The 26,808-nt window shown below is 45.0% G+C and overlaps 1 protein-coding gene across 1 annotated transcript in view; it reads left to right on the top strand.

The window, feature by feature from the left end:
• Positions 1-1,890: 1,890 nt before the first annotated feature.
• Positions 1,891-26,808, top strand: part of TGFB2 (transforming growth factor beta 2) — an 84,534-nt gene continuing 59,616 nt past the window's right edge. The window contains exon 1 of the mRNA XM_053383151.1: positions 1,891-2,284. Within this exon, the coding sequence (XP_053239126.1) occupies positions 1,939-2,284 (346 nt within the window). The 5' untranslated portion in view covers positions 1,891-1,938. The remainder of the gene's footprint in view (positions 2,285-26,808) is intronic.

Genomic DNA, 26,808 nt, shown 5'->3' with positions numbered 1-26,808 from the left:
TAGGGCTACCCTTCCTCCAAAGTTGATGGGCTTTGACATTCAAATAGTGTGCATGCACGTGTCCAATTATGCAGGGCGGGGCTTACCTGACCCCCCCCCCAAATACAGTATATTATTCAAGTTGCCACCCCTGGTGGAAACCAACTTTTTGTATAGTCTCTCTTATCTTTTCGAAGCTGGCTTTAAAAGTAGGGGCTCCTTAAATCTCACCGGATTCCTTTATTTCAAGACGCGTGAAATTGTGTGCCCTTTCTCTCCATAAAGGAGGAAATCTTGAAGCTGAGAGCTGGCCTGGCCCAAGGAAACTTCTTTTCCCTTGGCCGTGGACGGGGCTCCCCGTCTCCTTCCCTGGCCCCGGGGTCGAGGGGCGCCTCGGCCCCACCAGTGACAGAAAGCGCCGGCGGAGGAATCTTCCGCTGCCGCCTCCGCCGGCAACCCCCGCGCGTCACCTCGCCGGGGAGGCCAAGCACACGCGCGCACACGCGGTGCGGGCAGCCCTTATAAATTCTCCCTCTGCCGGCCCAAGCCCGCGATGTTGCTCTCGGCCGGCGAAAGGGTCTCTCTCTCGCTAGGGCAGGAGCGGCGAGAGGGGCGGACCTGGGGCAGCGCTTCAAGCCGGGGAGGAAGAAGAAGTCCTGGGCAGCAGCAAGAAAGCACCTACTCGGGGGAGGAAGGTGCCAAGCAAAAGAGGAGGAGGAGAGAGGCTGCCTGGAAGACTCCAACTCTTGCAGTCCACTCGAAAGAAAAAAAGAAAGAGGTTGGGGAAGAAGCAGCCCAGCTCGCTTGACTGTGTCTTGGGTTTTTCTCCTTCTTCTCTCCTTTTGTTTTTTAATTGTGGAAGAGGAGCGAGCTCCTGGAAAAGTCGGGCAGCCAGAAGTAGCCAGAGGAGAAGAGGGAGACTAGCTGGCTGCTTGGGGAGCAGCAGCGAGAGGAGCAGCCCGCGGGCCCGGGGAAAAGGAGGAGCAACTCCACGCGGGTGCCGGAGACGGCGGGGAACCCGGCGCAGCCACCTTAAGGCGCCCGGCCGCGCGCCCCTGGCACGGCTCGGCTGCTCCCCCGGCGTGCGCGCACACGCATCCATACAAACACGCACACACGTGGGCGCTTGCCGCCTCCCAGCGCGCTGGGGCGCCGGCCCCTCGGCCAAAGGGGGAGCTGCGGACTGTCTTCGGCAGGAGGAGGAGGAGGAAGAGGAGGAGGACCGGGGGGCGGCATCCCCCCTGGACGGGCTTCCCTCCGACTACCAGCTGGTGCCATCTCACTTGAGGAGCGCGAGAGCTCGTGGGAAGCCGGAGATCCGCGTCTCGGAAGCCCGCAGTTGAATTGGTGGCCAGTTGCCTCTCTCTCTCCACCCGCCTAAACCCCTTCAGCTATCTAAGAAACTATTGACGTGATTATTATTATTATTATTATTCATTCGGGGTTTTTTTAAAATCAGTATCGCCCCTCTTCTTTTTTCCTTCCTGGCGGAAGCGCAGCTACCATTGCTGATTTGCAATCTGTTTGCTGTGGTGGTAACAACCTGCTTAAAAAGAAAATCTTAGCAACCTGTTGCAGCTGTTTTCGAAAAAAGAAAAACCGCTCATCAACCTGTTGCAGTTTTTAATAAGAAGCGACTGCCGGGTTGAACTTGCTGCTTCTGCTGCAACGCCACGGCTGCTCGCAACCGTGCGACCCAAATCCCAGCATTTTGGGGGCCAGAAATCCGGTGCAAGCTACTGTTTGGACTAGCGATCTGTTGCATTCCTCCCCTCTCTCCAAAATCTATAATATATATATAAATTCTCAGCCTTATTCTCACGCGTCCACATAAGCAAGAAGACCGGAGGGGGGAGGGGGGAAACCGGTCACTTTTCTTTTTGGGGGGGTAGGGGAGAAGGTGAAGTGAAGTGTGAGAAAACGTGCTTTTTGGTGCTTTCTCTCTCAACCTTCCTAAAAATGCACTGCTACCTGTGGAGCGTCTTCCTCACCTTGGATCTGGCCACGGTGGCCTTCGCCCTGTCGACGTGCAGCACCCTCGACATGGATCAGTTTATGCGCAAGAGGATCGAAGCGATCCGGGGGCAGATCCTGAGCAAACTGAAACTCAACAGCCCTCCGGAAGAGTACCCGGAGCCCGAGGAGGTTTCTCCGGAGGTCATCTCGATCTACAACAGCACCAGGGACCTGTTGCAGGAGAAGGCGAACCACAGGGCAGCTACTTGCGAGAAGGAGAGGAGCGACGAGGAGTATTACGCCAAAGAGGTTTACAAAGTAGACATGCAGCCTACTTTCCAGTCCGCAAGTAAGTGCGAATGCGCGCGCCTGCGGCTGTTTGGGGGCAGAAAAACGCGCACGCGGTCAGAGCGAGCCTTGCTAAGATCAAAATCTCTAGAAAATAATATAGGCTGTCCTGACTGTTTAAGCACAGCCCAGGGGTACAGCTACCCAAGAATAAAATAAAATTTGGGGTCGCCTCTAAGAATACCGGGGCCCCTCCCAATTTCAAATATTTCTGCATTATAAATATTTTCCCAGATCGGGTTCTGTGATGCTGGGGTGGAGACGAGATACGGAGAGGGCAGGTGAATGAACCACCTTTGCACCAGAGGGAGGTCTAATGAACTGAAATCTGGGATCCTCGCAGGGTTGCGATCAGGCTCCTGTGTCTTGGGGATCACACACCCCTTGTTTTTCTGTGTGGGACCTCAGTCCTGGCACATGACACATAGTCTCTAGAAGGGCATTATCCAGAGCATGTGCAGAGTGCTTTTCCTTTGCCTCTCTACTGGACAGCAAATCTGAGATCCAGAGTTTAGGACTTCCTGGGAATAGTGTGCGACTCCCACCTAATCTTTGTCTCTGGCACCTCTCATTTTGGAATCTAAGCACCCGGGAATCACCCTTCGAAAAGAAGGGGACATCTGGCAGTTCTCCTGCCTCACTCCCATCGTTTTTGGCAGTGCCTGGTGCCTTCCGATGCCAGATACATTAATAAGCCTCCTTATCTGTTCTCATCCTCAAATTCCCTCTGTTTATTTTTCAAAGCCCTCCCCTCCGCCCCCACTTTGGGTGGGAACAGTGGCTTCTCAATCTGTTCTCCCTGGGTGCTCTCCATCCAGTCTTTGCCTGCCCCTAGCCAGCCAGCAATCAGTGTATGTTTCCCCTTAGTATTTGGCCAACACCTGGGTCAACAAACTTTCCCCTTAATAGGATTAGTTTACTTTGTTAAAGCCCACCCCCCACCCACCCCAAAAGTATTCTCTCAGTTCTTTTCTTATCACCTGCCTAGCCCCCCCCCTTTAGTTCAGTTAGTAGCTTCCAAAGCTGATCACTTCACTTCCCACTGCTGGTTTGTGTCTGATATGGGCAGTGGTCCATTCCAATGTACCTTGGAGAGAGGGGAGCAATCTAGCTCAGTAGTGTATCCACCTCAAAACCGAGTTTCTTTTGAAGCTGGCTGCTGCAATTGATACAAGCAAAAAAAGGACAGATCCTCCAGGAAGTGCCTCTTTAGATCCTATTTTCAATTTAGTTGTTCCCGTTTGTGATGACCTTATTTCCAGGTACAAAATGATACTCCCTTAATTCTTTTTTTTAAAGTCCAGCTTCCTGGACACAGTCTGTGAAGGCTTCAGCTGGAACTGATTATGTGCACTCTTTTCTGAAAAATAAATTAGAGCTTGAAAGAGCTGGCTCTGTGCATTGGGCCAGAGCCACTGTGGTCCAGAGACTTAGTGTTTGGAGGTGGGAGACATGAATTCAAATCCCACCTCCGACTTGGACTTGTTGGTTTGGCTTTGGCCGGCTGACTCTTGTCTAGCAGCCGTTCTGAGGAATTCTATGCATTTGCTCAGAATATTGAGCCCAATGGGCTTTGTACCCGAGTAAGTGATTCCAGCCTTGCTGTGCAGTAAATTACAAGCTTACTCAGAAGTAAGTTCCACTGCATTCAACAAGGATAGCAGCCTTAGTCTTTTCAGCTGTAAAATGGACCCATTCACATTCCACTGTAGTCAGCTCACCTTTTTTGCCAGCTGGGGTGGGTGGGTAGGAAGGGAAGAATACGTAGAAAATCAAACCCCAGTGTTGATCATTGTAGGAAACTTCGTATGAGAAAAAAATGAGGCAGCTTTACTACATGCCTAGGCTAAGTGTTTCTTTCCCCTGATTTGTTTTCCAGTCTTCCCCCTCCCCTCCCCTCCCCCACCCCTATAACTTTATTTGATACTCATATACTTGGTCTGTCTCTGAAAAGCGCATACCTCTTTCCGAAATGCGTAATGCAGCCACCTTGGCAGCTTTAGCCTAGACTTTCTAATTGTAGCCTCTTCTATTTATTTTGAAGGCAACCAAGGTGTAGCTTTTTGAGGCTTGCTGGGGCTTGCTAGCGAGAGTCCCAGGATGCCAGCCAGGGAACTCAGACCCCCCCCCCCGTTTTCTCCTTGTGCTGCTGCCTCCCCCTTTTTTATTTGTTAAAAATGACAATCTCTGGAAGAGGACACCGCTGGCAATCAAAGGGTTTTATTATTGCAATTAAGGCACCATCCAGAATGTCTGTGATAAATGTGCTCCACCCTTGTTGCCTCGAGGGAAGGAAGACTTTGTCAAGTGTGCTGGAGCCAAGTGGGTATGCGCAAGCTCTCTAGCGTAATTTGTAGCAATAACATTGAGACACAGAAGAGAATGGCAAGGCTGCCCCCCCTTCTTCTTAAATAGACATTTCACCCACCCACACTGATCTTCCGCTGGCTCATTGGAGATCTCTTTGTTTGTTCCACAGGAGTCTGTGCTCTGAGACTGTTTACCAGCCAATCTATAATCCTAGCAGCATCTTGATCTAGGCTTATCACCTTTTAGCTGGAGATTTTTGTTTTGTTTTGTTTCTGACATCTTTCTAACCACACTTCTCCTCCCCGTAAAGAGGCAACGCTAGCCTGGCTAAACATTGCCTTCTGGAGAACGTAAACGATCCAAGCTGCGATCCGGGGAATAATTAAAAACCCTGTGAGAATCTCCTCCAGAGCTGGGTCTGTAAGGCAAAACAGCCCTTGGAGGACAAGTGCGGATATTGCAGGTAGCCGCCAATAGAGAGCATCATGAGTTTAAGAGCTGAGGCCCCTTCTCGAGCTTCAGCCAGCCTTACTGTGGAAATGCTTGGTTGGGAAGATCACAGTAAGTGGGTTAACTGTTTTTCCACTGTCTAGTTATATATGCTGGGCTGGACAAGCCATTCTAAGGAAGAAAAAATATACAGCCAAGAAGAAATATATAATCTGAATGAGTGAATTGAAAATGCAGGTTTGGACTGCTTTGTACACTTTCCTTCAGACTTACGGGGTGGTGGGTCTTTCCCCCCCCCTTTTTTTAAAAAACTCTCCAGTCCTGCATTAGTTGAGCAGGCAGTGATGCGGGAAGAGAAAGGAGATCTCTGCAAACACACTGAGGTCATAGAGTGAAAGGCATGGGAAAGAGCCATCATTCAGAGTTCTTTTTAAAAAATACCCCCCTTTTTTTTACCACAGAGATGTTAGCATTTGGTAACTGACTATGGCCCAAGTATTGCAAATATGCTCTAATTATACTCACAGTCAGCTATATATCACTAAGCAGATCCCTGATAGGTCTTTGTGGGACATTTGTAACATTCAGTCTAAATATTTTTAGCAATGGAGAGATTTAAAAGGAAAACGCAAAGAGATATTGTATATATCCCAGGGCATATTTTGTCTTAAATATTATCCTTGGCCAACTGTACTATATAAATACAGTAAATATGAATAGCCTTGGCATGTTGCCAATCTCCTGGGATGAATTTTAGTCAAGAAGGTATTTATGGGATATAAATAATACTGTGTCAACATTTAAAGAAGGGATCTGATTAGCTCAGAATTTATTCGTATTAATCTTTTCACGTGCTGTTAGTTTAAGGCTCAAAGCGAAGTTGTGTTAAGGTTTTGCCGATAGTTTGCACCAAGGGAATCAAAGGGCACTGGGCTTTTTTACATGATGGTTTGTGAGAGCACAAAAGGAGACAGTGACTCGGGTCGGGCATGGAAATCAACGTGTACCAGGAATTAACAGGCCTAGATTTCTAAGATACAGACAAGGAAATATCCCTGAGTGGCTTGGGGCATCCTTTCATTAGCTGTGCTCTGTGTCTCCCTTACAAGTCTCAAATTTGCTGCAATTGAGGTTACACAAAGTTCACAACTATAATGTACATTGCATGGAGGTCAATGGAAAAAGCTTAATGGACTTCCATGGGTCCTATAGCTGTGGATCAAGGGTGGGGAACCTTTGTTCCTCTAGATGTTACTGACCAGATCCCATAATTCCTGGCCAATTGTCATGTTCAGTGCTTTTTTTCTGGGGGGACGCAGGGGTATGTATACCCCTAAACATTTTGTGAATCTAAGTTTGGCCTCATTGAGAGGCAGAATTACAATATGAGTAGGAAAATGAGAGTATCCCTAAACACTTTTTTAAGGAAAAAAAGCACTGCCCATGTTTGCTGAGGTAGATGGTATTTGTAGTTCAAGAACACCTAGAAGGCCAAAGGTTGCCACACCTGCTCTAGATAAACACTGCAAACATAAATAGCAGTTCTCTTTATCTAGGAATCATAGAATTGTAGAGTTGGAAGGGACCCCAGGAGACATGATTGAGAACCCTGATCTCCCAGGCTTTCTCAACCCCCCTGGAGCCTCCATAGATACAACAGTTGTGAAGCCTTGGGGGAGTGGCTTAACGTGTGTCCTTACAGTCCCACTGTACCACCATAGCTCTGAAGGACTTGTTGCTCTTTGGCTGTGAAACCTGTGTTGATTGTGTGTGGAATTATAATTTTAAGAACATAAGAAGAGAGCTTGTTGAATTGGGCCAAAGGCCCATTTAGTGCAGCATCCTGTTGCCACAGTGGCTAACCTGATGCTATGGGCATCTGGCAAGCAGAAGATGCCTTCATGGCTGGTGATTTGGTAAGATGTCCAGAGAGTAAGCTGTCCTGTATAGCAAGGATGGGCAACCTGGGGCTCCTCTGCTGTAGCTGCACTTCCAACGCCCGTCAGCCCCAGACAGCAGAGCAAATGGTCGGGGATGATGGGAATTATTGTAGCCCACTAACATCTAGAGGTCCACCGGTTCCCCATTGCTGTCCTGTAGGATGACCCTAAACAGCTTTTAAATGAGTAAGAAATAAATGCATGCCTGATTACTTGTCCCCAAGTGTGCGGATGGAATCTATTGAAAGTATTGTGTTTGAAATGATACAAGAGGATATAAAACATGATATTGGAAGGACAAAATGTGGGGTATTGCATCTTTGATGGCTATTGACAGATGCAGGCCATCATTTGATAGGCAGTCCATAAACATAGATGCATGAATCACAAGCAGAACTGTGTGTGATAGGGCTGGTCTTGGTAGTTTAAGTGCTGATGAAGCAAAATCTGGTGCAGCATTTTGGTTCCAAGCATCAGTCACCCATTTGAAAGCAACAACAAAGCCTCTCTAGCTTTTAATAGATGTGAAGCGCATCCTCTTTCTTTTTGGCATTATAGTATCAATTCTCCTTCCCCTCTTCCTCTTCTTCTTCCTTTAATAAACTTTATTGAAAAGATAACAGGATTACAGGAGTGGAATATAAAAGCAAACCTCATATCATACGCAGGGCATTGAGGATAAGAGTCCATCAGGACAACCAGATTTTTCCTCATTTGGGACAGATTTTGTGTATTGGTTCCAAAAGTGTAAGAAAAAAATTCCCACCGTGTAGCCGCATAAAAACATTCCAGATCCTCTGATCCATTAGAGACCTTTAAATTATGGGACTGCATCTTTTTCATAATTTCTTTTAGCCCTGAGGTTAACCAGGACCACATTCATGGTTTCTGTGTTAGTATCGAACACTGGAAAGCAAATTAGGATGACATGGGAATTTAGTTCCTCCTCCAGAGAATTAGTAATGTACCTTTCCAGAGCCTGAGTTGTACACCTTGTTTCTAATAGCTATAAAAGGACCAATTATGTCTTTTCTTTCTCCTTTCGCTGAGGAAAAACTTTGCTTTCTGTAATGAGAGTTTTGCTTGAGTAAGAGCTGGGCTTAAGTTTAGAGAATAACTTACCCCTTTGAAGTTTGGACGTTGGGATATAAATTTACAGAGTCCTGAAAAACTGCAACTGTTTATACTTTTCGTAGCAGTTCCACATGAAAGTTAACTAATTTAATGCAGAACAGTTCACCCCCTGCACAACCGTACTCCTTAAATTGAATCTCTAGTCTACACCTCAATTTTATGAGAGCCACTGGTGTGATTTATCCTTCCATTAGCTCTGTTGCATGAATATTTGCTTCACGTAGTCTCCCCCCCTCCTTTGCTGAGTATTTTACCTAATGAAAGAAAACATTATAAACCAGCTACATACAATGGCATGTTTCTACTTTATCAACAAGGAATTGATTTACTAGTGTTTATATGTGTGTAGGTTTCTTGTCTTCAGAGGAATTGGGTTACTAGTAGAGTACAGAAGTAGCTGTGGGCTTTTGTTTTCCAGAGGGTTACACAGCCCCACCAGGGTGGACTGGATAATGGGGGAATTAAGATATCAGCCCTAATCACACTTACTGGGAAGTAACTGAATTCTGTGGAACTCACTTCCAGTAAGGATTTGGGCTGCGGGGAATTTGGGTCATGGAATGAGAAGTGGCTGAAGGGAATGGGAGATATCACAGCTTCAGAAAGTGTGCTGCTGCTCTGGTGTTTGGAGGAGGGGGACGTATTGGCATGGAGTGACATTCCTCTTCTTCATGTGGAAGTAAGATTAAGTGCTTCTTGTAACAGGTGCCAGATAGGTGGACAGATGCATAGCAAAGAACATAAGAGCCTGATGGATCAGGCCAGTGGCCCACCCAGCATCCTGTTCTCACAAGGTCCAACCAGCCTGCAAGCAAGGCCCGACAGCGTTCTCCCAAATTGTGATTCAGAAACTTGCCTTGAGGGGCATACTGCCTCTGATAGTGGAGCTAGAACCTAGCCATCATGGCTAGTAGTTGTTGACAGGCGTTATCTTCCACTAACCCTTCTGAATTTATTTTAAACGCATCCAAGTTGATGGCCAGCACTACCTCTTGCAGGAGTGAATTCTAGAATTTAACTAAGATGCAGAGGCTAGACTAGTCAGGAATCCGTTGGAATTTGAGGACATAAGTTTTTATCAGCACATTTGAAGGAGATGGGTAAGGTGCAATGAGTTCTCAAGTTTTGCCAAAACAGATTTCGAATCATTAATACACGGTAGCCAAAGTGGTGGTGTATGGACAACATGCCCTACCATCCCTGTCCGGTGGCCATGCTGGCTGTAACTGATGGGAGCTGTAGTCCACCAACATCTGAAGATCACCAACTTGGCTACGTTTGTATTAATATGTTGCTTAGGAAAGTTGTGGGATCATCTTCTCTGAAACTCTGAGCACCCTGTAAGACAGAGAGGCCACCTTGACAAGTGAGTGAAGCATGGGGCCCCCCAGAGTGTCCTGCTGTGTCACCCCATCGCCTCAGATGCTACTCCTCTATACTCCTCCACTCTTTCTGATGTGGTATCACTTGAGAGAGCTAAACTTTGCCCAGAGCCCACTAGTTGTTGAATCATATTTTGATATAAATAGGGACTAGCTTTATGTACTTGCCCATAAAGTTCATGAGTGAATCCTTTACATATAGTGAAATAGCTGGCTCTTGGGGCCGCCATACATCCCACTTGTGTTGCAAGATATGGTAAAGGTAAAGGACCCCTGGACAGTTAAGTCCAGTTGAAATCGACTATGAGGTGTGGTGCTCATCTCGGCTTTCAGGCCGAGGGAGCTGGCATTTGTCCACAGAATGCTGTGGCCAGCATGACTAAACTGCTTCTGGTGCAATTGGACACCATGACAGAAACCAGAGCACATGAAAACACCGTTTGCCTTCCCACTGCAGTGGTACCTATTTATCTACTTGCGCTGGTATGCTTTCGAACTGCTAGGTTGGCAGAAGCTGTGACAAAACAACAGGAGCTCACTCTGTCGCACGGATTTGAACTGCTGACCTTAAGATTGGCAAGCCCAAGAGGCTCAGTGGTTTAGACCACAGCGCCACCCATGTCCCACAAGATATGACACAGGTGGTGCTGGCTGCATTCAAGATTCCATATAGCAAGGCAAGTCCATCTTGATGCTCCTATGCATAGCACTGCCTTCAGATCTTTCAAGTCTCTGTATAAGGGGCATCCAGTGTGAGACCCTCCAGAAGTTACACACCTATCATTCCTGACCATTGCCGATGCTAGTTGGGGCTGATGGAACATGGGTCCAATAACATCTGAATAACTCCATGTTGGTTTCCTATGCTATGTATTTTATCATTATGCAATATTGTTAGATTTGGTACCTCAACCAGTGGAGGCTGGTCCACTTACTGTTGGTCTCCTTGCCTTCTACCCAAAAGGCACTAGCCACCACTGCTCAAAGCATCTTCATCAGGTGACTATACTTGATTAGTCCTTTTGCAGCATTCTCTGCAGCTGGCAATGCTGTCCATATATTATCATAGGAGATCACCATGCATGGCAGTTTACTATTCACTGTTAGCATTTATACTATACCTTTTAAATAAAATATCTAAGGTGGCTTGCAAGCAAAGAAGCTAACCAATGCTGGGACCTGGATTCTGACCTTCCTGAGAAGTTGCCTGGAGTGGCATTTGTCTCATTTTGGAGCGGAGACTTAAATGCAAATACTTGAAAAATGAAGTGCATCTTCTCCCCATTGTCTGCAGTTGGCACTGCTACGCAAAACATGCATTATGACATTTTCACGGGACACCATCACACATGCCAATGGTAGAACATGTCTTTAATTCTGAGCCTATTGGGGGAATTGGCTTCAGATGAGCTTCTCTCATTTTGGAACAGAGACTTAAATCCAGACACTTGAAAATGAGTCATATCTGGGAAAGGTTTATAGGCTGTAAGTACAATTTGTACCAAAACCCTCTAGTGTAAAAAGTGAAAACTATAGTCACCAGGGACAGTGATCTGCTGAGAGGGAAAGTGCCTTCACATTAAATTGGCCGAGGCTTTTAGAAGAAGAGGGTCAGGGTTCTTCACTGCTCCTTATTAAATTATGAAAAGAGTAATTGGATCTCCAATAAAGAATGTCTTAATAGAAATGGTAACATCTGGTGGGTCACAGGTTCCCTATTGCGGTTTTCCAAGATCCCAGCCATCAAATCTATGAGCTGTCTCTGGGTGAAGTAGTCGTCATTTTCACCTGGAGGGCTATTGCCTACATGCCACTGTTGGAAAAGGGATGCCAGACTAAATGGATTTGGGGTCTGCTCTTCTTACTGTTGCGGGTTGATGGACTTTCTCTCTTACCCTGATAACCATAGCTATTCTTCATAGCCTAGGTGTGCTAAAATCAGGCACAGGCAAACTCGGCTTGTAGTTTTGGGACTACAACTCCCATGATCCCAAGCTAACAGGACCAGTGGTCAGGGATGATGGGAATTGTAGTCCCAAAAAACATGTGGAGGGCCAAGTTTGCCTATGCCTGGCTTAAATATATGTGCTTAAAGCTAGGTGTGCTTCAATATGTGCATAGAATCATAGAATCTTAGAGTTGGAAGGGACCCTAAGGGTCATCTAGTCCAACCCTCTGCAATGCAGGAATCTCTGCTAAGCATCCATGACAGATGACATGTCTGTTGAGTCCACTGAGACTTACTCCCAGATGGATGTGTATGGAATTGGAGCTGTTCATTGAAATCATTAGGATTTAGTCATGATTTGCCAAACTTTTCTCATTGACTTTTATGAGACTTCAGAATGATTTTTTGTGTGTGGAGTGGGAGCAAGGAGTGTCGGAATCTGCATGACCTGAAGTAACCTTTGTAGCTCATAAGAACCTGGCATTTCATAAAGAATCACAAGACTCTCTGAGTTTTAACTCATTTCCGAGAAGAATATTGGCAAAACGCCCATCAATATAATGTGTGTGTTGTAAAGTTTCTAGTGCTCATGAAGACAGAATAACAGAATAAAAACCTTGCTGTTTCTGCAAAAGCGTTAAGAGTTAGAGAGGGCCATCCGGTAGCCAAAAAATTCATTAGGCACAACTGTCTTACCTCGGTACCTGACAAAAATATTTACGAAATGACAAATGCTTGAGGGAGGGGAAGATTAAAGTACACAGTTTAAGAACATTTGTCACAACGATTTCTGTAAATAAACATGAACAAAATGCCCATCTACATCGGGTGTGTATGTTATATAGGGGGCTTAAAGTATTGCAGTGCCTGTCACACACACAGCATTCCCCAGGGAATACTTTTGACAGAGCCTGGGCCACCTCGCAACAGGGAAGGGGGCAAGTTTCGCAGCAGTTTCCTTTTTATCACAGAAGTGAATGGCAGCCATTCCCTGATATGGGAGAAAGTAGAAGTCTGTGCCTAGAGGGTTGGGGTTACCCTTTTCCCTGACAGATCCATGGGGGGGGGGAGAAAATAGGGTTCCCCCCACCAATCAGTCTTGCTGGGGGTCACCCACTTAAAGCTGTCCCATTCAATTTCACGAAAACCACGAAGACCTGAATTTGCTACCCTGGCGCTCCGTTCTCTTTCTTGCCCGCTCTAACTGATTGGTGGTGAGAATCATGGGACTCCACAGTGCAACCAACCCCTGCCCATAGCAGGACTTATTGTACAGCAAGCCTCAATGGAATCTGCTGCTCAAAGTGGTAAAAAATACTTTGGGTCACTTGGTGCCACTGTGATGTCAGGCGCCGGCTGGATCCTAATTTTCACCTCTGCTCTAGAGTGTAGACAGAGAACCCAGGAACTTTATATGCACAATGAATCTAATAGCAGAACTCCACCTCCCTTCTGAGGAGTGAACAGTTACCGAAATGCCTCACACAGCATCATCATCATCATCATCATCATTATTATTATTATTATTATTATTTATACCCCGCCCATCTGGCTGGGTTTCCCCAGCCACTGTGGGCGGCTTCCAACTGAATATTAAAAACAATACAGCATTAGACATTAAAAACTTCCCTAAAGAGGGCTGCCTTCAGTTGTCTTTTAAAAGTAAAATAGTTATTTATTGCCTTGACATCTGCTGGGAGGGCGTTCCACAGGGCAGGCGCCACTACCGAGAAGGCCCTCTGTCTGGTTCCCTGTAACCTTACTTCTCGCAATTAGGGAACCGCCAGAAGGCCCTCGGCACTGGATCTCAGCTGAACGATGGGGGTGGAGACGCTCCTTCAGGTATACAGGTTAGCATGGGCTGCTAACCATCAACATCACAGGAAATGAAACACTAGGTCTTCAGTTTTTAGTTTTTCTGCTTTTAGGGACAACGGGATCCGAGAGCAGGCTTGCCCAACCTGGTGCCCTCCAGATGTCTTGGACTACAACAACCGTGCCCTCTGGGGCTGGCGGCTGTTGCCATCTGAAACATCTAAAGGGGGTCAGGTTGGGAAAAGCTAAGGAGCCCCTTCCAGTTGGCCCACTGCTGCCTTGGCCTGTACTGTGTCTCTCGCCTCGGAGTCTTTCTCTGGTACAGATTCACTGGAAGTTCCCAGTGCATCTTTGACAAAACAAGTCATTAGTGAGAATACACAAATGTTTCCACTCCCGTTGCAAAACCATATGCTATACTTTGTTCTCTCTCTCTCCCTTTCTCTTACTCCCCCCCCCCCCCAGGAATTTTTCAGCATGGGAATGATATGTTCCCCAGGTATTATTTTAATTTAATAAGTGCATCAACAGCATTGTTTAGACTAAACACATTTATTTGCTCGTTTGTTTAGAGTGTGTTTGCTTCCCGATTGTAACTGGCTGGGCTGGCGTTGTTGTTTTTTTGCTTCTTTTTGCAAAGATGCTATCCACGAGTCGAGTGCTTAATGGCATGATTTCTATCACTGTGCTTTTCAGCATGGTTCAGTTTCTAATAGTTGTTTCTCTTTGTTGACAAAATCAATTTTTCCCACATTGTTTTGATTTAATGACTAAGAATGCAACGTCTGCAGTGGACAAAGAGATTATAGGAAGGGTGCCGTTTAGTGAATGTGTATGATGGGAACCTTAGCTCAATTTGGATGCAAACACTAAACCGTGGTTTAGCGTTACAGGAAGAAGTCCTGGACTTACATGCTTCCTCCCTCTCTCATTGCACCCTTGACTCTGTCATGGCAAATCCTAATTACGTCCAGTAATTACAAACTAAAGTGCATCTGTAAATCAGAAATGACACAGTGTGATTTCCAGTACTGGCTTGTACACAAGCAAACCATAGTTTGCTCAGCTTAATGTAATGGCAAACTGTGGTTACAATCTAGTTCGTAAATTTATTATTCTAGCCAAAGGCCATGACAAACTCGTAGCAATAGTATTAATAAAATAATACAGACCACCCATCTATAGTTAGCCTGTGGTTACATAGAATCAAAGAATTATGGCATTGGAAAAGACCTTTGGAGTCAAGCAACCCAACTTCCTGCTCAGTACAGAATCTACAATGAACATATAAGCCCACAGCGCCTCTGACAGATGTCTTTTTGCAGGACAAGAAGGAAGGGAGTGTGAGAATCCATGATTCATTCACGTAACATGAGCTGAGCTGAGCTGGTTTCCTAATCTTTTCATACCTGCAGCACATTTCTTTTTCCTAGGCTGTAACTGGAATAGCACTTCACTTACTAAATTAAAAAAGATACACCTGCATTTCCTTAATCAGCTCCCAGCAAGTTGGTACTGGTTAAAATTGCCTCCTGGTGTTCTGTGTCTCCCTTTGCCTGGTAAGTCAAGGTTCAGGTATACGCTTTGAATACAGTTATGCTGCTTCTGGGATTCCCTGAACCTACCAGGTATAGAAAGAACTGTCAGTGAATCCTGGCAGGAGCCTCAGGACAAATGCCACTATTCATATATTGAGAAATGGCGGAACTCAATGAGCCCAGGCTGATGGATGCTTAACTTTTCAAATAATGCTTCCATCCCTGTTGTGATTCACTAGAGCAGGGGTAGCTAAACTGGTGCCCTTCAGATTGGACTACAACTCCCATCAGCCCAGCCAGCATAGCCAGTCATCAGAGATGATGGGAGTTGAGAATCCCAAGAACATCTGGAAGGAGTCACCATGTTATCTACCTCTGCACCAGAGTCCCATGGCATGCATTTTAAGAACTGCTGGGCTTTTCGTGCCAATGACGAACACTGAATGCACATCTGCAGAGTCATCAAATGCTAAAAGTCTGGAGAGCTCTGATACTTGCAGATGGTTACTCTATTGGAAAGGAGCAACGCTTTCAGCGGAGGGAGCTCATTGTTGTGCCTGTGGATAGGATCTCCCTTTTGAAATGGGAAGCTCTGCGCACACACAAGAACATGTGGAAGGATGGATTGGTGCACTTTGTAAATGCGTATATGTATAATTTGCAAAGGCAGAAGTAAAATCAATGTATTGCATAAGCTATCCTTGAGTAAGAGTCTTTGAAAAAAAAACAAGACCATATCTACTTATTACCACCCACAATTGCTGCATACCGGCAATTGCTTAACTTAACATTTGTGGGCGTTTCTCTGGGTGCCCCCACCAAAGAATAATAACAATTAATAATAATAATTTATTATTTATACCCCACCCATCTGACTGGGTTTCCCCAGCAACGCTGGGCAGCTCCCAACAGAATAAATTAATAATAATAATAATAATAATAATAATAATAATAATAATAATGTGACAAAACATAAAACATTAAAAATTTCCCCAAACAAGTCTGCCTTCAGATGTCTTCTAAAAGTCAGATAGTTGTTTATTTCCTTGACATCTGATGGGAGGGCGTTCCACAGGGCGGGTGCTACTACCGAGAAGGCCCTCTGTCTGGTACCATGTAGCTTCACTTCTTGCAGTGAGGGAACTGCTTCTCGAAGACTTAGAGTTTTGAGAGGCAAGGCAGATGGGGGTCAGTAGCTAAATCCTTGATGGTGGCCAAGCATCTTTGTATGACAATCTCTGGTGTGCTATAAGTGTTGGTATCTTTTAAAAATACTGTATTCGTGTAAACATGGGGTCTGTGACTTATTCTGTAGCTATTTCCCCAATAACTGGCCAGTATTCTGTCATTGTTCAAGTAGCTTGGTGTCTTTTAAAAAGAGAATTTGCTGTTTCAGGTGATCTCTCCATAATGGCACTACATTAGAGGATAAAACCTTGGAGTTTTCAGAGGACATTTGTCCTGCTTGAAAGGCAATTGGTGGGAAGCGTTCACAGATTTCCACAGTCCTCTGAATCCTGGGCTCCTGGTTGCAATAATTGCAAGGTTAACCATTATAATAAGGCAGGGCCATCGTTGCTTTCAGCCCTCTAGCAGCTCAAACAGCAAGGGGCATGCATACCCCTACAGGACTTGAACCCTCCCACAAGAGCAGGGAACATTTGGCCCTCCAGGCATTGCTGAACTACAACTCCCAGCAGCCCTTGCAAGCATGACCAGGGACTTGGGATGATAGGAGTTATGGTTCAGCAACATCTGGAAGGCTAAAGGTTCCTCGCACGTGTGCTATAAGAACCTGAGAGGGAATTGCAGAGCAAATAGTTTGAGGTACTTCAAGCATGGTATACAGCAGACATGGGGAACCTCTGGCTCTCCAATGTTGTTGGGACTCAACCTCGCATCAGCCTGAACCAGCAGCTGTAGTCTAACCACATCTGGATGTTTCCTGCTGTAGAGGAAAGCACAGGGTAGTGATCATCTGTAGCCAATGTGACTTGAGGGGAAGATTCCAGTACATAATCATTTATGTACAAGGTCAGTCAGGCCTTGAGGAAGTCATTCCAAAGGAAATTTTAGTATGCTTGACTCTTTTCTACCTTGGCAATTTGTTCCTGTGGTCAACTCCAGAGTAGCAGTCTAGAGCTCTACTTGCATTTTATATTATTTTGCATTAAAGTCAAGTACAGTGGTACCTTGGTTTACGAACTTAATCCGTTCTGGAAGTCCGTTCTTAAACCAAGGCATGCTTTCCCATAGCAGCAGGGGACTCAATTTACAAATGGAACACACTCAACAGGAAGCGAAACATGTTCTTATTCCAAGGCAAAGTTCACAAACCAAAACACCTACTTCCGGGTTTGCAGCATTCTTAATCCAAGTTGTTCATAAACTAAGCTGTTCTTAAACCAAGGTACTTCTTTCCCTGGAGGTATTTAAGGAAATGCTAGATGACCATCTGGCAGGAATGTTGCAGATTCCTGCACTGAGCAGGGAGGGTGAGGCTAGATGTCCTTTGAGGTACCTTCCCTCTTTAAATTTCTATAAGCTTTCTGAATGGCATTTATTGTAAAGTTAAAAGATTGAAAATAAAATCCTGTCGTTGATAGTAAAAAAATACTGGCTTGCACATTGCATTTCAGTAACCCCGGTAACATTATTCTAAGTCAAATGCAAGAGGAAAGTGAGGGGAGGAAAAATGCTGTGAATCTGACCTTGGCCACGTTTGTTTGGCTCTTTGCCTCACTGTCAAATTCACACTGTACTGACAAATGCCGCATCTGCCCTGACACATCTGCAGGCGTTCATTCATAACGCCAGGTTCTCATAAGGATCCATTCGTTACTTCCTTTCACAATTTTGGATTGCATCTTTTGGGGCTGGATCCAGATCTTGTGATCTGAATCTCCACTCAATTTTTCATGTCCAATTGATTCTTTTTTTAAAAAAAAAGTTGCTGCAAAAAATCCAAGAGGGAAATCTTGCCTGGGAGAGAGCACTGTATTATATATGTTTTAGATAGTACGTGTATATCTGTTTAACAGCATCAAAACATATGTTGTTGCCAAAGCCCAAATTGGAATGTTCTGGGAAAGATAATTTAATTTTTAGCGGTTGGATCAGTGTCAGCGATGGATGGGAATTTCGACACTTCCTGGGGAGAGTCTGCCGGTGGTGATTATACACACGCAGCAAAATGCAGCAGTAAATCTCTCATTCTTTCAAACTCCCTTTCTCCATCTCATAGAAATCCATGATATTTTCCTTGTTTGGCCAGTGTCAGGGTGTTTACACTGGCATGCTCTCATTCAAAACTCTGCCCTGAATTTTAAAAGGCAGCCCAACTGCTGCTGAAGGCGTTTTGGTTTTTCTGATTCTGTTTTTTGTTTACATTTAGCATTTGCAAGTCAGCAGCTTGGTCGGCTCAGATAGAGTTTTGTGGGTAAAAAACAGAGCATCTGTCACACTGCCTTGCCTGGAAGGTAGGGAATCAAAGCAGTCTACATCTCTTCACAAATATGAGGATGGTATCTGGCCTGTGAGGAATGGAAAACACTGGTGCCATGTTCCAAAGCGTGACAGGCTTCTGATACTTAACACAGAGGTCCACAGAAGTGATTTGCACCCTTATCAATAGAAACACTAGGGATACCAATAGAGGCACTAGGAATGTCAGGCACACACAAGGGCCGAGTGCCAAAGTGGGTTTGAGCAGATCCCTAGGTGACTGGTATCTGGGGTGTGTGTGTGTTTGTGTGAGGATGCCAGCTACTTCATTTTAAAACAGGAAGCCCAAAAAGAGGAGAAATCGTTGTGTGCGTGTGCACAGTTGAAAGTTTCACAGGACAAACATTGCATGTGAGTGGATACACCAGGAAAAGCAACATGGTCTGTGAGGCAAAGAGGTCATAGCAAGTGGAATGCGATCAAAACTTACTTTTCCGCTCAGCCTAAAAAACCTTCAGAGGGAAGCAGTAAATATTCCCACCCCAGTACATTATAAAAAGTTTGCAAACTGACTTGAAGCAACTGAGAGAATTGAGATATCTAACTGGCACATTTTAATATGCACAAAAGCGATGGGGGAGGATGCCAAAGGAAAGAAAAAGAGATACAGTAGTACCTCGGTTTTTTAACATAATCCAATCAGGAAGACTGTTTGAGTTTTGAAACGTTCGAAAACCGAAAACTCAAGACGGAAGCCGCATGGCATGTTTGACTTCTGAGGCGTGTTCGAAAACCAAAGCATTTACTTCCGGGTTTACGGCATTCGAAAACTGAAATGTTCAAAAATGGAGATGTTCAAAAACCGAGGTACCACTGTAACACCTAAGGCGTATCCGTATGCTTTTAACCATGTAACATTTAACCATGGTTTAGCAGCGTATGGATGAGCCTGAGTGAGAACAATGAAAATGCTGGGCTTTCTACCTGTCACACGGCCAAGAGAAGGGGTTTGGCAGGTAAAAAATCACTTTTGAAAGGATTCCAGCTTAGCCTTATGTTCAAACCTAGGGATCCTGGTTTAAAATGAACAATGGTTAGTTTAATAACCCAGCATCATAACTCATGGTTTGAAGTCATGTTGTTTAGCAACTAACCATTACTAATGCTCAACCGAGATCCTTTAAAAAGTGAAACTCAATACTTGCTGAATTTCTCCCTGCCACATGGGGTAGTTTGTGAGCCTGACTCTTCACCCAGGCTTAGCTACGTAGCACTGAGCCATGGTTTAGCATTACACAAGACAGCGGGCAGAGAATAGAACAGGAGAAGCAGATTTATTGTGAAAGGAGAATAGCAGTCAAAAAATGTGGGATCACTGGATTTACTTGCAAGAAAAGGCCTAAATCCCCCCCTTTTAAAAATGAAGCACACAAGAACATCTCCACTAGGCCAGAAAGTATTGAGTTGCTATCTTAAATGTAGATATTCTTCTTACCCATGACCGCTAAGTCTAATTCATGCATTATCAGGGACTGTTATACATTTGGCTTCAATTTATAACCTCTAAACTCAAACAGGTTGAGAATACCTCTTCTAGGGGGTAGTATATTGGCTACAGTAAAAAGCAGGAAGTTCCTCTGTGTCGGTTTTCCGTCATTGGATGACCACACGGTATTGTCTTTCTTGCCCTCATTCATTTATGGCAGTGCCCATGCAGAGAGGAGGAGAAAGCAAGGCTCTAGACGTTCAAAGCTATGTCTATCTCTTTTCCTCCTGTTACTTTCAGATATCAGAGTTGGCCCTTTATTGTCATGCAGAACCAAAACGATGTGTGAGAGAGCTCTAACTGTGGTGCAGTGTGTTCCTGTCCCCATCCCTGTGTGCACAGCCCCTTCCCCTGTGGTTCCTCCTTCCCCTGGCTTTTTGCTCACTGAAGATGAAGCTCAGCAGGGAGAGACTTAGCTGAACATGGTTAGAATCTCTCCCACAATTTGGAATCCTAATTGCACAGGGTTCCTGGTCACAAGGAGGGGAAAAGGAGTGGCTGGGCACTCACACCCCTACGCAATTTGAACCCTCACGCAACTCCTTTGAATACTTGTAGCACCATCTGCATCTGCTATTCTCAGAATAGTTCCAAACAGCCATTTACAATATGGCACTTCTGATTGCACAAAGTTCTGGTTGGTTGTAGATCTGATGCTGAGATAAGCGTCACCATGTCCTCTCCTCTCCCTGGATTTTTGAGCATAAGAACATAAGACCATTCTGCTGGCTCAGGCCAATGCCCCATCTAGTCCAGCGTCCTGTTCTCATAGTGGCCAACCAGATGCTTGTAGGATGCCTGCTTGCTGCCCACCTGCGACTCCTAGCAACTGCCATTCAGAGGCATGATGCGTTTGCAGTGGTGTGGCCATTTGTCTCCTGGCAGGAGCTCAGTGGAAAAGCTTGTGCTTTGCATGCAGAAGAACCTAGATTCAATCTCTAGCATCTCCATGCAGGTCTGGGAGAGATCCTTTTTTGAAACCCCAGGGAGCTGCCATCAGTTAACGTAGACAATATAGAGCTCTGTTGCACTGAGCAATGGTCTGAACTTGTATAAGGTGGCTTCATGTGAGTCCTTCATTGCGTCACTTGAGCTGGGATGGGGAATCTCTTTCAGTCTGAAGGCCACATGACTTTTGGGAGCTGCTAGCCCAGTGGTGGGCGGGGCAATGCATGCGATGTTTACCTTTGTACAACAGGTGACATTCTAGCCAAGCAAAATCCAGAAGTTTCTACCCGCCATCCTCAAAAAATCTCTGCATCCAGGCAGATGAGAGGCTGTATCACAGTTCAATGATACAATCTGGCCAGGCAAAAGGGAGTAAAATCAGTGCCATCTGGGCTTGGTTGTGCTCCTGTTGAAGAAATGGCACCGTGCATTTGTAGTCACCCTTTCAAGAAAGAGCCCCAGTTGCGAGGTATTTTGGAACACCTTTTTGAAATGTGGTTCTTTGCCTTTGATGAATTACCATCAGAGCTGTAGTTCTACATGAGCTGTTAAAAAAATAAAGGAAAAATAAACAGAGTGGCAGGTTACTGGTAGCAGCATTTGATAGCAGTTGTCATCTGGTAGCAACATATGGCAGCAAGATGGGAATGGCGTGTGGTTTCGGAATTCAGGGAAATAAGCACAAGTTTATGCACTGTACCTTTCTGGTATTCTACACGCACACTCCTTCCCATAATAAATGATAATCTGACCGTGAAGACCTTCCAAATAAACATGTTTTAATGTCTTTCCATCATTCCTTCTCCCAAAGCTGTTACTCATCTAAGAGTCGAAGTGGGCTGTATATCTGAAAGGCTCTCCAGGAACAAATGCAAACTCGCACCTTTTTAACGTGCATAAGCACTAAATCTTCCAAGAGCTACAAATAGGCAACTATGATTAGAAAGAAAAGCAAGGATAACATCCGTCAGCCACTTTTGACTGAGAGAAATGGAGTCAGCTGGCAACAGAAGTATGAGCCTCGCCAGGCATCTTAGAAGCAATATGATTGTGGAACGAGGCATGTGTGCCAAGGAGAAATGTGTTGTTTGGCTTTATGTGGGATAAACAGATGATAATCGTGATGATAGTTGCATGACGTGGTCTATAATATCAAGGAAGTTGCTTGGGAAGTAACCTAATGCAGTGGAAATTGTAGTCCACATTGGGCCATTTGCATATTGAATCCTACCAAGGGATCATCCATCCCAGCCAAGTCCATAGCATCAGGTTTGTTACGGGTACAAACAAACCAAGCAGCTTGGTTGCCATTGGTACCTTTTATGAATGACCTACCAGAGCTTCCTGGGCTGCCTCAAAGCAGGACTTCTGGGCATATTGTGAATCAATCCCAGTGACATACAGGGATTTAACCCTAAAACCTGGGTGCAGTATTAGGGATCAGTCCTCTAAGGTATATTGTGATAAAGGATCTCTGTGTGAGAGAGTACTTCTCTGTTACCATTGATTTAATGACTTCCAGTGGTCGCCAATGAGGGATGGGAGAGGGAGCATTTCTAAGTCAGGAACTGGTCCTTCTTGGTAGGCATTTACCCCAACACAGCTCATTTGGTAGAGCGTGAGACTCTTAATCTCAGGGTTGTGGGTTTGAGCCCCACACTGGGCAAAAGATTCTTGCATTGCAGGGAGTTGGACTAGAAGACCCTGGGGTTCCCTTCCAACTCTATGATTCCATTGGAATTTCCATCTGAAAAAAGTCATGCTGGTGTATATCATCATCATCAAACCTTTATTGGCATCACATACAAACATTCAGAGTAAATAGGCCAGTGTGATCTCATCGCCATTTCAACAGTACAGTGCAGTCATTTGCCAAAGGGAAGAAGAGGCGAGCAATCTATTTCATCTCTGTGGGTCTCCAGCAAGGGCAGGATCCTGTAGCGTACTTTGGTGGCAAAAAATCAAATAGAGGAACCTAACTACTGTCTTGGTGAGCTCCTGGTCGCTCCCCTGTAATAAGAAGCGTATAGCCTCTGTCTCTGGTTTCCATGTTGGAATACATAGATGGTCTAAAAATTGTTGGCTTTCATGGTTACTCTTCTGGCAGAGTGCAGGATTTTTAAAGTCTAAATATAATGTCCCATGTATCTGGATTGATGTGGGGATGCTTGGTATAAATGGGAAAGGCCCCTATAGTTTCCTGTTCTAGTGGAAGACTGACTAGCACACTAATCTACTTAGAATCATAGAATCATAGAATCATAGAATCATAGAGTTGGAAGAGACCACAAGGGCCATCGAGTCCAACCCCCTGCCAAGCAGGAAACACCATCAGAGCACTCCTGACATATGGTTGTCAAGCCTCTGCTTAAAGACCTCCAAAGAAGGAGACTCCACCACACTCCTTGGCAGCAAATTCCACTGTCGAACAGCTCTCACTGTCAGGAAGTTCTTTCTAATGTTTAGGTGAAATCTTCTTTCTTGTAGTTTGGATCCATTGCTCCGTGTCCGCTTCTCTGGAGCAGCAGAAAACAACCTTTCTCCCTCCTCTATGTGACATCCTTTTATATATTTGAACATGGCTATCATATCACCCCTTAACCTCCTCTTCTCCAGGCTAAACATTCCCAGCTCCCTTAGCCGTTCCTCATAAGGCATCGTTTCCAGGCCTTTGACCATTTTGGTTGCCCTCCTCTGGACACGTTCCAGTTTGTCAATGTCCTTCTTGAACTGTGGTGCCCAGAACTGGACACAGTACTCCAGGTGAGGTCTGACCAGAGCAGAATACAGTGGCACTATTACTTCCCTTGATCTAGATGCTATACTCCTATTGATGCAGCCCAGAATTGCATTGGCTTTTTTAGCTGCCGCGTCACACTGTTGGCTCATGTCAAGTTTGTGGTCAACCAAGACTCCTAGATCCTTTTCACATGTAGTGCTCTCAAGCCAGGTGTCACCCATCTTGTATTTGTGCCTCTCATTTTTTTTGCCCAAGTGCAATACTTTACATTTCTCCCTGTTAAAATTCATCTTGTTTGTTTTGGCCCAGTTCTCTAATCTGTCAAGGTCGTTTTGAAGTGTGATCCTGTCCTCTGGGGTGTTAGCCACCCCTCCCAGTTTGGTGTCATCTGCAAATTTGATCAGGATGCCCTTGAGTCCATCATCCAAGTCGTTGATAAAGATGTTGAATAAGACCGGGCCCAAGACAGAACCCTGTGGCACCCCACTAGTCACTCTTCTCCAGGATGAAGAGGAACCATTGATGAGCACCCTTTGGGTTCGGTCAGTCAGCCAGTTACAAATCCACTGAGTGGTAGCATAGTCAAGACCGCATTTTACCAGCTTCTTTACAAGAATATCATGGGGCACCTTGTCAAATGCCTTGCTGAAATCAAGGTAGGCTACATCCACTGCGTTCCCTTCATCTACTAGGCTTGTAATTCTGTCAAAAAACGAGATCAGGTTAGTCTGACATGACTTATTTTTCAGAAATCCATGCTGACTATTGGTGATCACAGCATTCCTTTCTAGGTGCTCACAGACTGTTTGCTTAATGATCTGCTCCAGAATCTTCCCTGGTATTGATGTCAGACTGACTGGGCGGTAATTATTTGGGTCCTCTCTTTTCCCCTTTTTGAAAATAGGGACAACATTTGCCCTCCTCCAGTCTGCCGGGACTTCGCCTGTTCTCCAGGAATTCTCAAAGATGACTGCCAGTGGTTCTGAAATCACATCTGCCAGTTCTTTTAATACTCTTGGATGCAGTTCATCTGGCCCTGGAGACTTGAATACATCTAGACTAGCCAAGTATTCTTGTACTATCTCCTTAGTTATTCTGGGCTGTGTTTCCTCTGCTGAATCATTTGCTCCAAATTCTTCAGGTCGGGCATTGTTTTCTTTATCGGAGAAGACTGAGGCAAAGAAGGCATTGAGGAGTTCAGCCCTTTCTGTGTCCCCTGTTTGCATTTCACCATCTTCTCCTCTGAGTGACCCCACTGTTTCTTTGTTCTTCCTTTTGCTACGAACATACCCATAAAAGCCTTTTTTGTTGCTTTTAACCTCTCTAGCAAGCCTGAGTTCATTCTGTGCTTTAGCTTTTCTGACTTTGTGTCTACACGTGCCGGCTATTTGTTTGAATTCCTCTTTGGTGGTTTCCCCCCTTTTCCATTTTTTGTACACATCCTTTTTTAATCTTAACTCAGTTAAAAGTTCTTTAGATAGCCACCCTGGCTTCTTTAGGCACCTTCCATGTTTCCGTCTCATTGGTATTGCCTGAAGTTGTGCTTTTACTATCTCCCTCTTAACAAACTCCCAGCCATCATGAACTCCCTTTCCTTTTAGTATTACTGTCCATGGGATCTCACCAAGCACTTCCCTAAGTTTTATGAAGTCGGCTTTCTTAAAGTCGAGAAATTGAGTCCTAGTATGCTTGGCTGCTCCTTTCCGCTGTATAGTAAACTTCAGAAGAGCATGATCACTCGCGCCTAATGATCCTTCCACTTCTACCCCACTAACCAGGTCATCAACATTGGTTAGGACCAGATCTAAAATGGCTGTTCCTCTTGTTGCTTCTCCCACTTTCTGGACAATGAAGTTGTCTGCAAGGCCAGTGAGGAATCTGTTTGACCTTATGCTCTTGGCTGAGTTAATGACTGCAGAGAACAGCCTTTGCTCAAAACACTTTCAAAGCAGCCATTTCTATAGCTGCTAATTAACTGACATCATTCCTGTTTTGGAATGGAAGAAAATATTTTGTGCATGTGTGTACATCAGCCAAGCGTACAACCTGGGAGTCTCCAAAACAGTAACAAATACATTGTAACTCTGAAATGATTTGGGATTCGCATTGATACAAGGCACCGCCTGCCAACCGTGTCATTCTGCCATTTATACACAGGCCAAACAGGTCCCTCGTTATACATGGACACAAACCAGTAACATGAAAAACACCGCTGGGGAGCGTTTCGATCTTCCAGGAGATTCTGTAGCTGCTGTGCGCCAGCAATAAAAAATAATAAAAAGTTTCAAAGGACGTGTTGACCTGAAGCCGCTGAATCGGAATTCATTAGCAATTTTCACACCGTGAAATTGGGTCTCAAATGCTGGAAATGGCTAGCTCCATACAAACTCAATAATAAGGCAAAGGCTGGCTCAGTTTTCTCCCATTGAAAACAATGCCGGCATTTACACTTAAGTAATTTGACACACTTCATTTGAACGTGCACTGGAACCATGGTTGGTTTTGCACTAACAGTTTTCCAGGGTGATGCAGTGGGTGGGGTCAGTGAACACCTTGTTACCCCTCTTGTGTGTGAACAGAAGGTTTTATTTATGCACAGTTTGTAACTGGATACAACACTGTATAGCCATGAGTGATATTGTAACTAACCAGTAACTCTGGGTTGTAGCCATTGCTCATCCTACTCAGCATAGACACCTTGAAGTTGATGGACTTAAGTGAGTCACGGCCATTCATTTCAATGGCTCTACTATTGAGTAGAGGCTAGCATTGGATGGGCTACAACCCTGTTTTGCTGGCAGATCCAAATCGTTAAATAGACTTGGGGAGGAATTCCTTGTCATGCTATTCTGATCCTTCCATCAGTGCAGATGGAATGATTCTCCCTCTCCTTGTGCTGTTCTTGGGCTTCTCTTGATGGTGAGGGGCATGCAGGGAGCAAGGGGGAAACCCTGTTGAGCAAGCAGAACTCCTTACAAAGGGCTTCTACTGATGGGACCCATTAGGTGACTCCTGCCCTTGTTTTTACTTGAATTTGCGTGGCTTATAAATTTGTTCTCTGTATTGTCATGAACGGTACTGGTAATGCCTGAGATATAGTTCATTTGGAAAATTCACGGCAAAATTTACAAGCAAGTCCCCCCCCCCCCTAAACAGGTAAATCCAATGTCTATTTATAGTGTACATTGGTTTCTTTGGTGACTTTTGGAAAGAAACTAAAAGCACCAGGATTTTACTGCTGTTAAAATATTTGCAATTTTGTGTGTGTGTCTGACTTGGCTTGGGTTTATTCATCGTTTAGTTAGCCATCACCTACATTTGTTTTTCAGT

This window comes from Podarcis raffonei, chromosome 3 (assembly GCF_027172205.1).
Source record: "Podarcis raffonei isolate rPodRaf1 chromosome 3, rPodRaf1.pri, whole genome shotgun sequence".
Lineage (NCBI taxonomy): Eukaryota > Metazoa > Chordata > Lepidosauria > Squamata > Lacertidae > Podarcis > Podarcis raffonei.
This window is presented reverse-complemented; position numbering and strand designations above follow the sequence as displayed.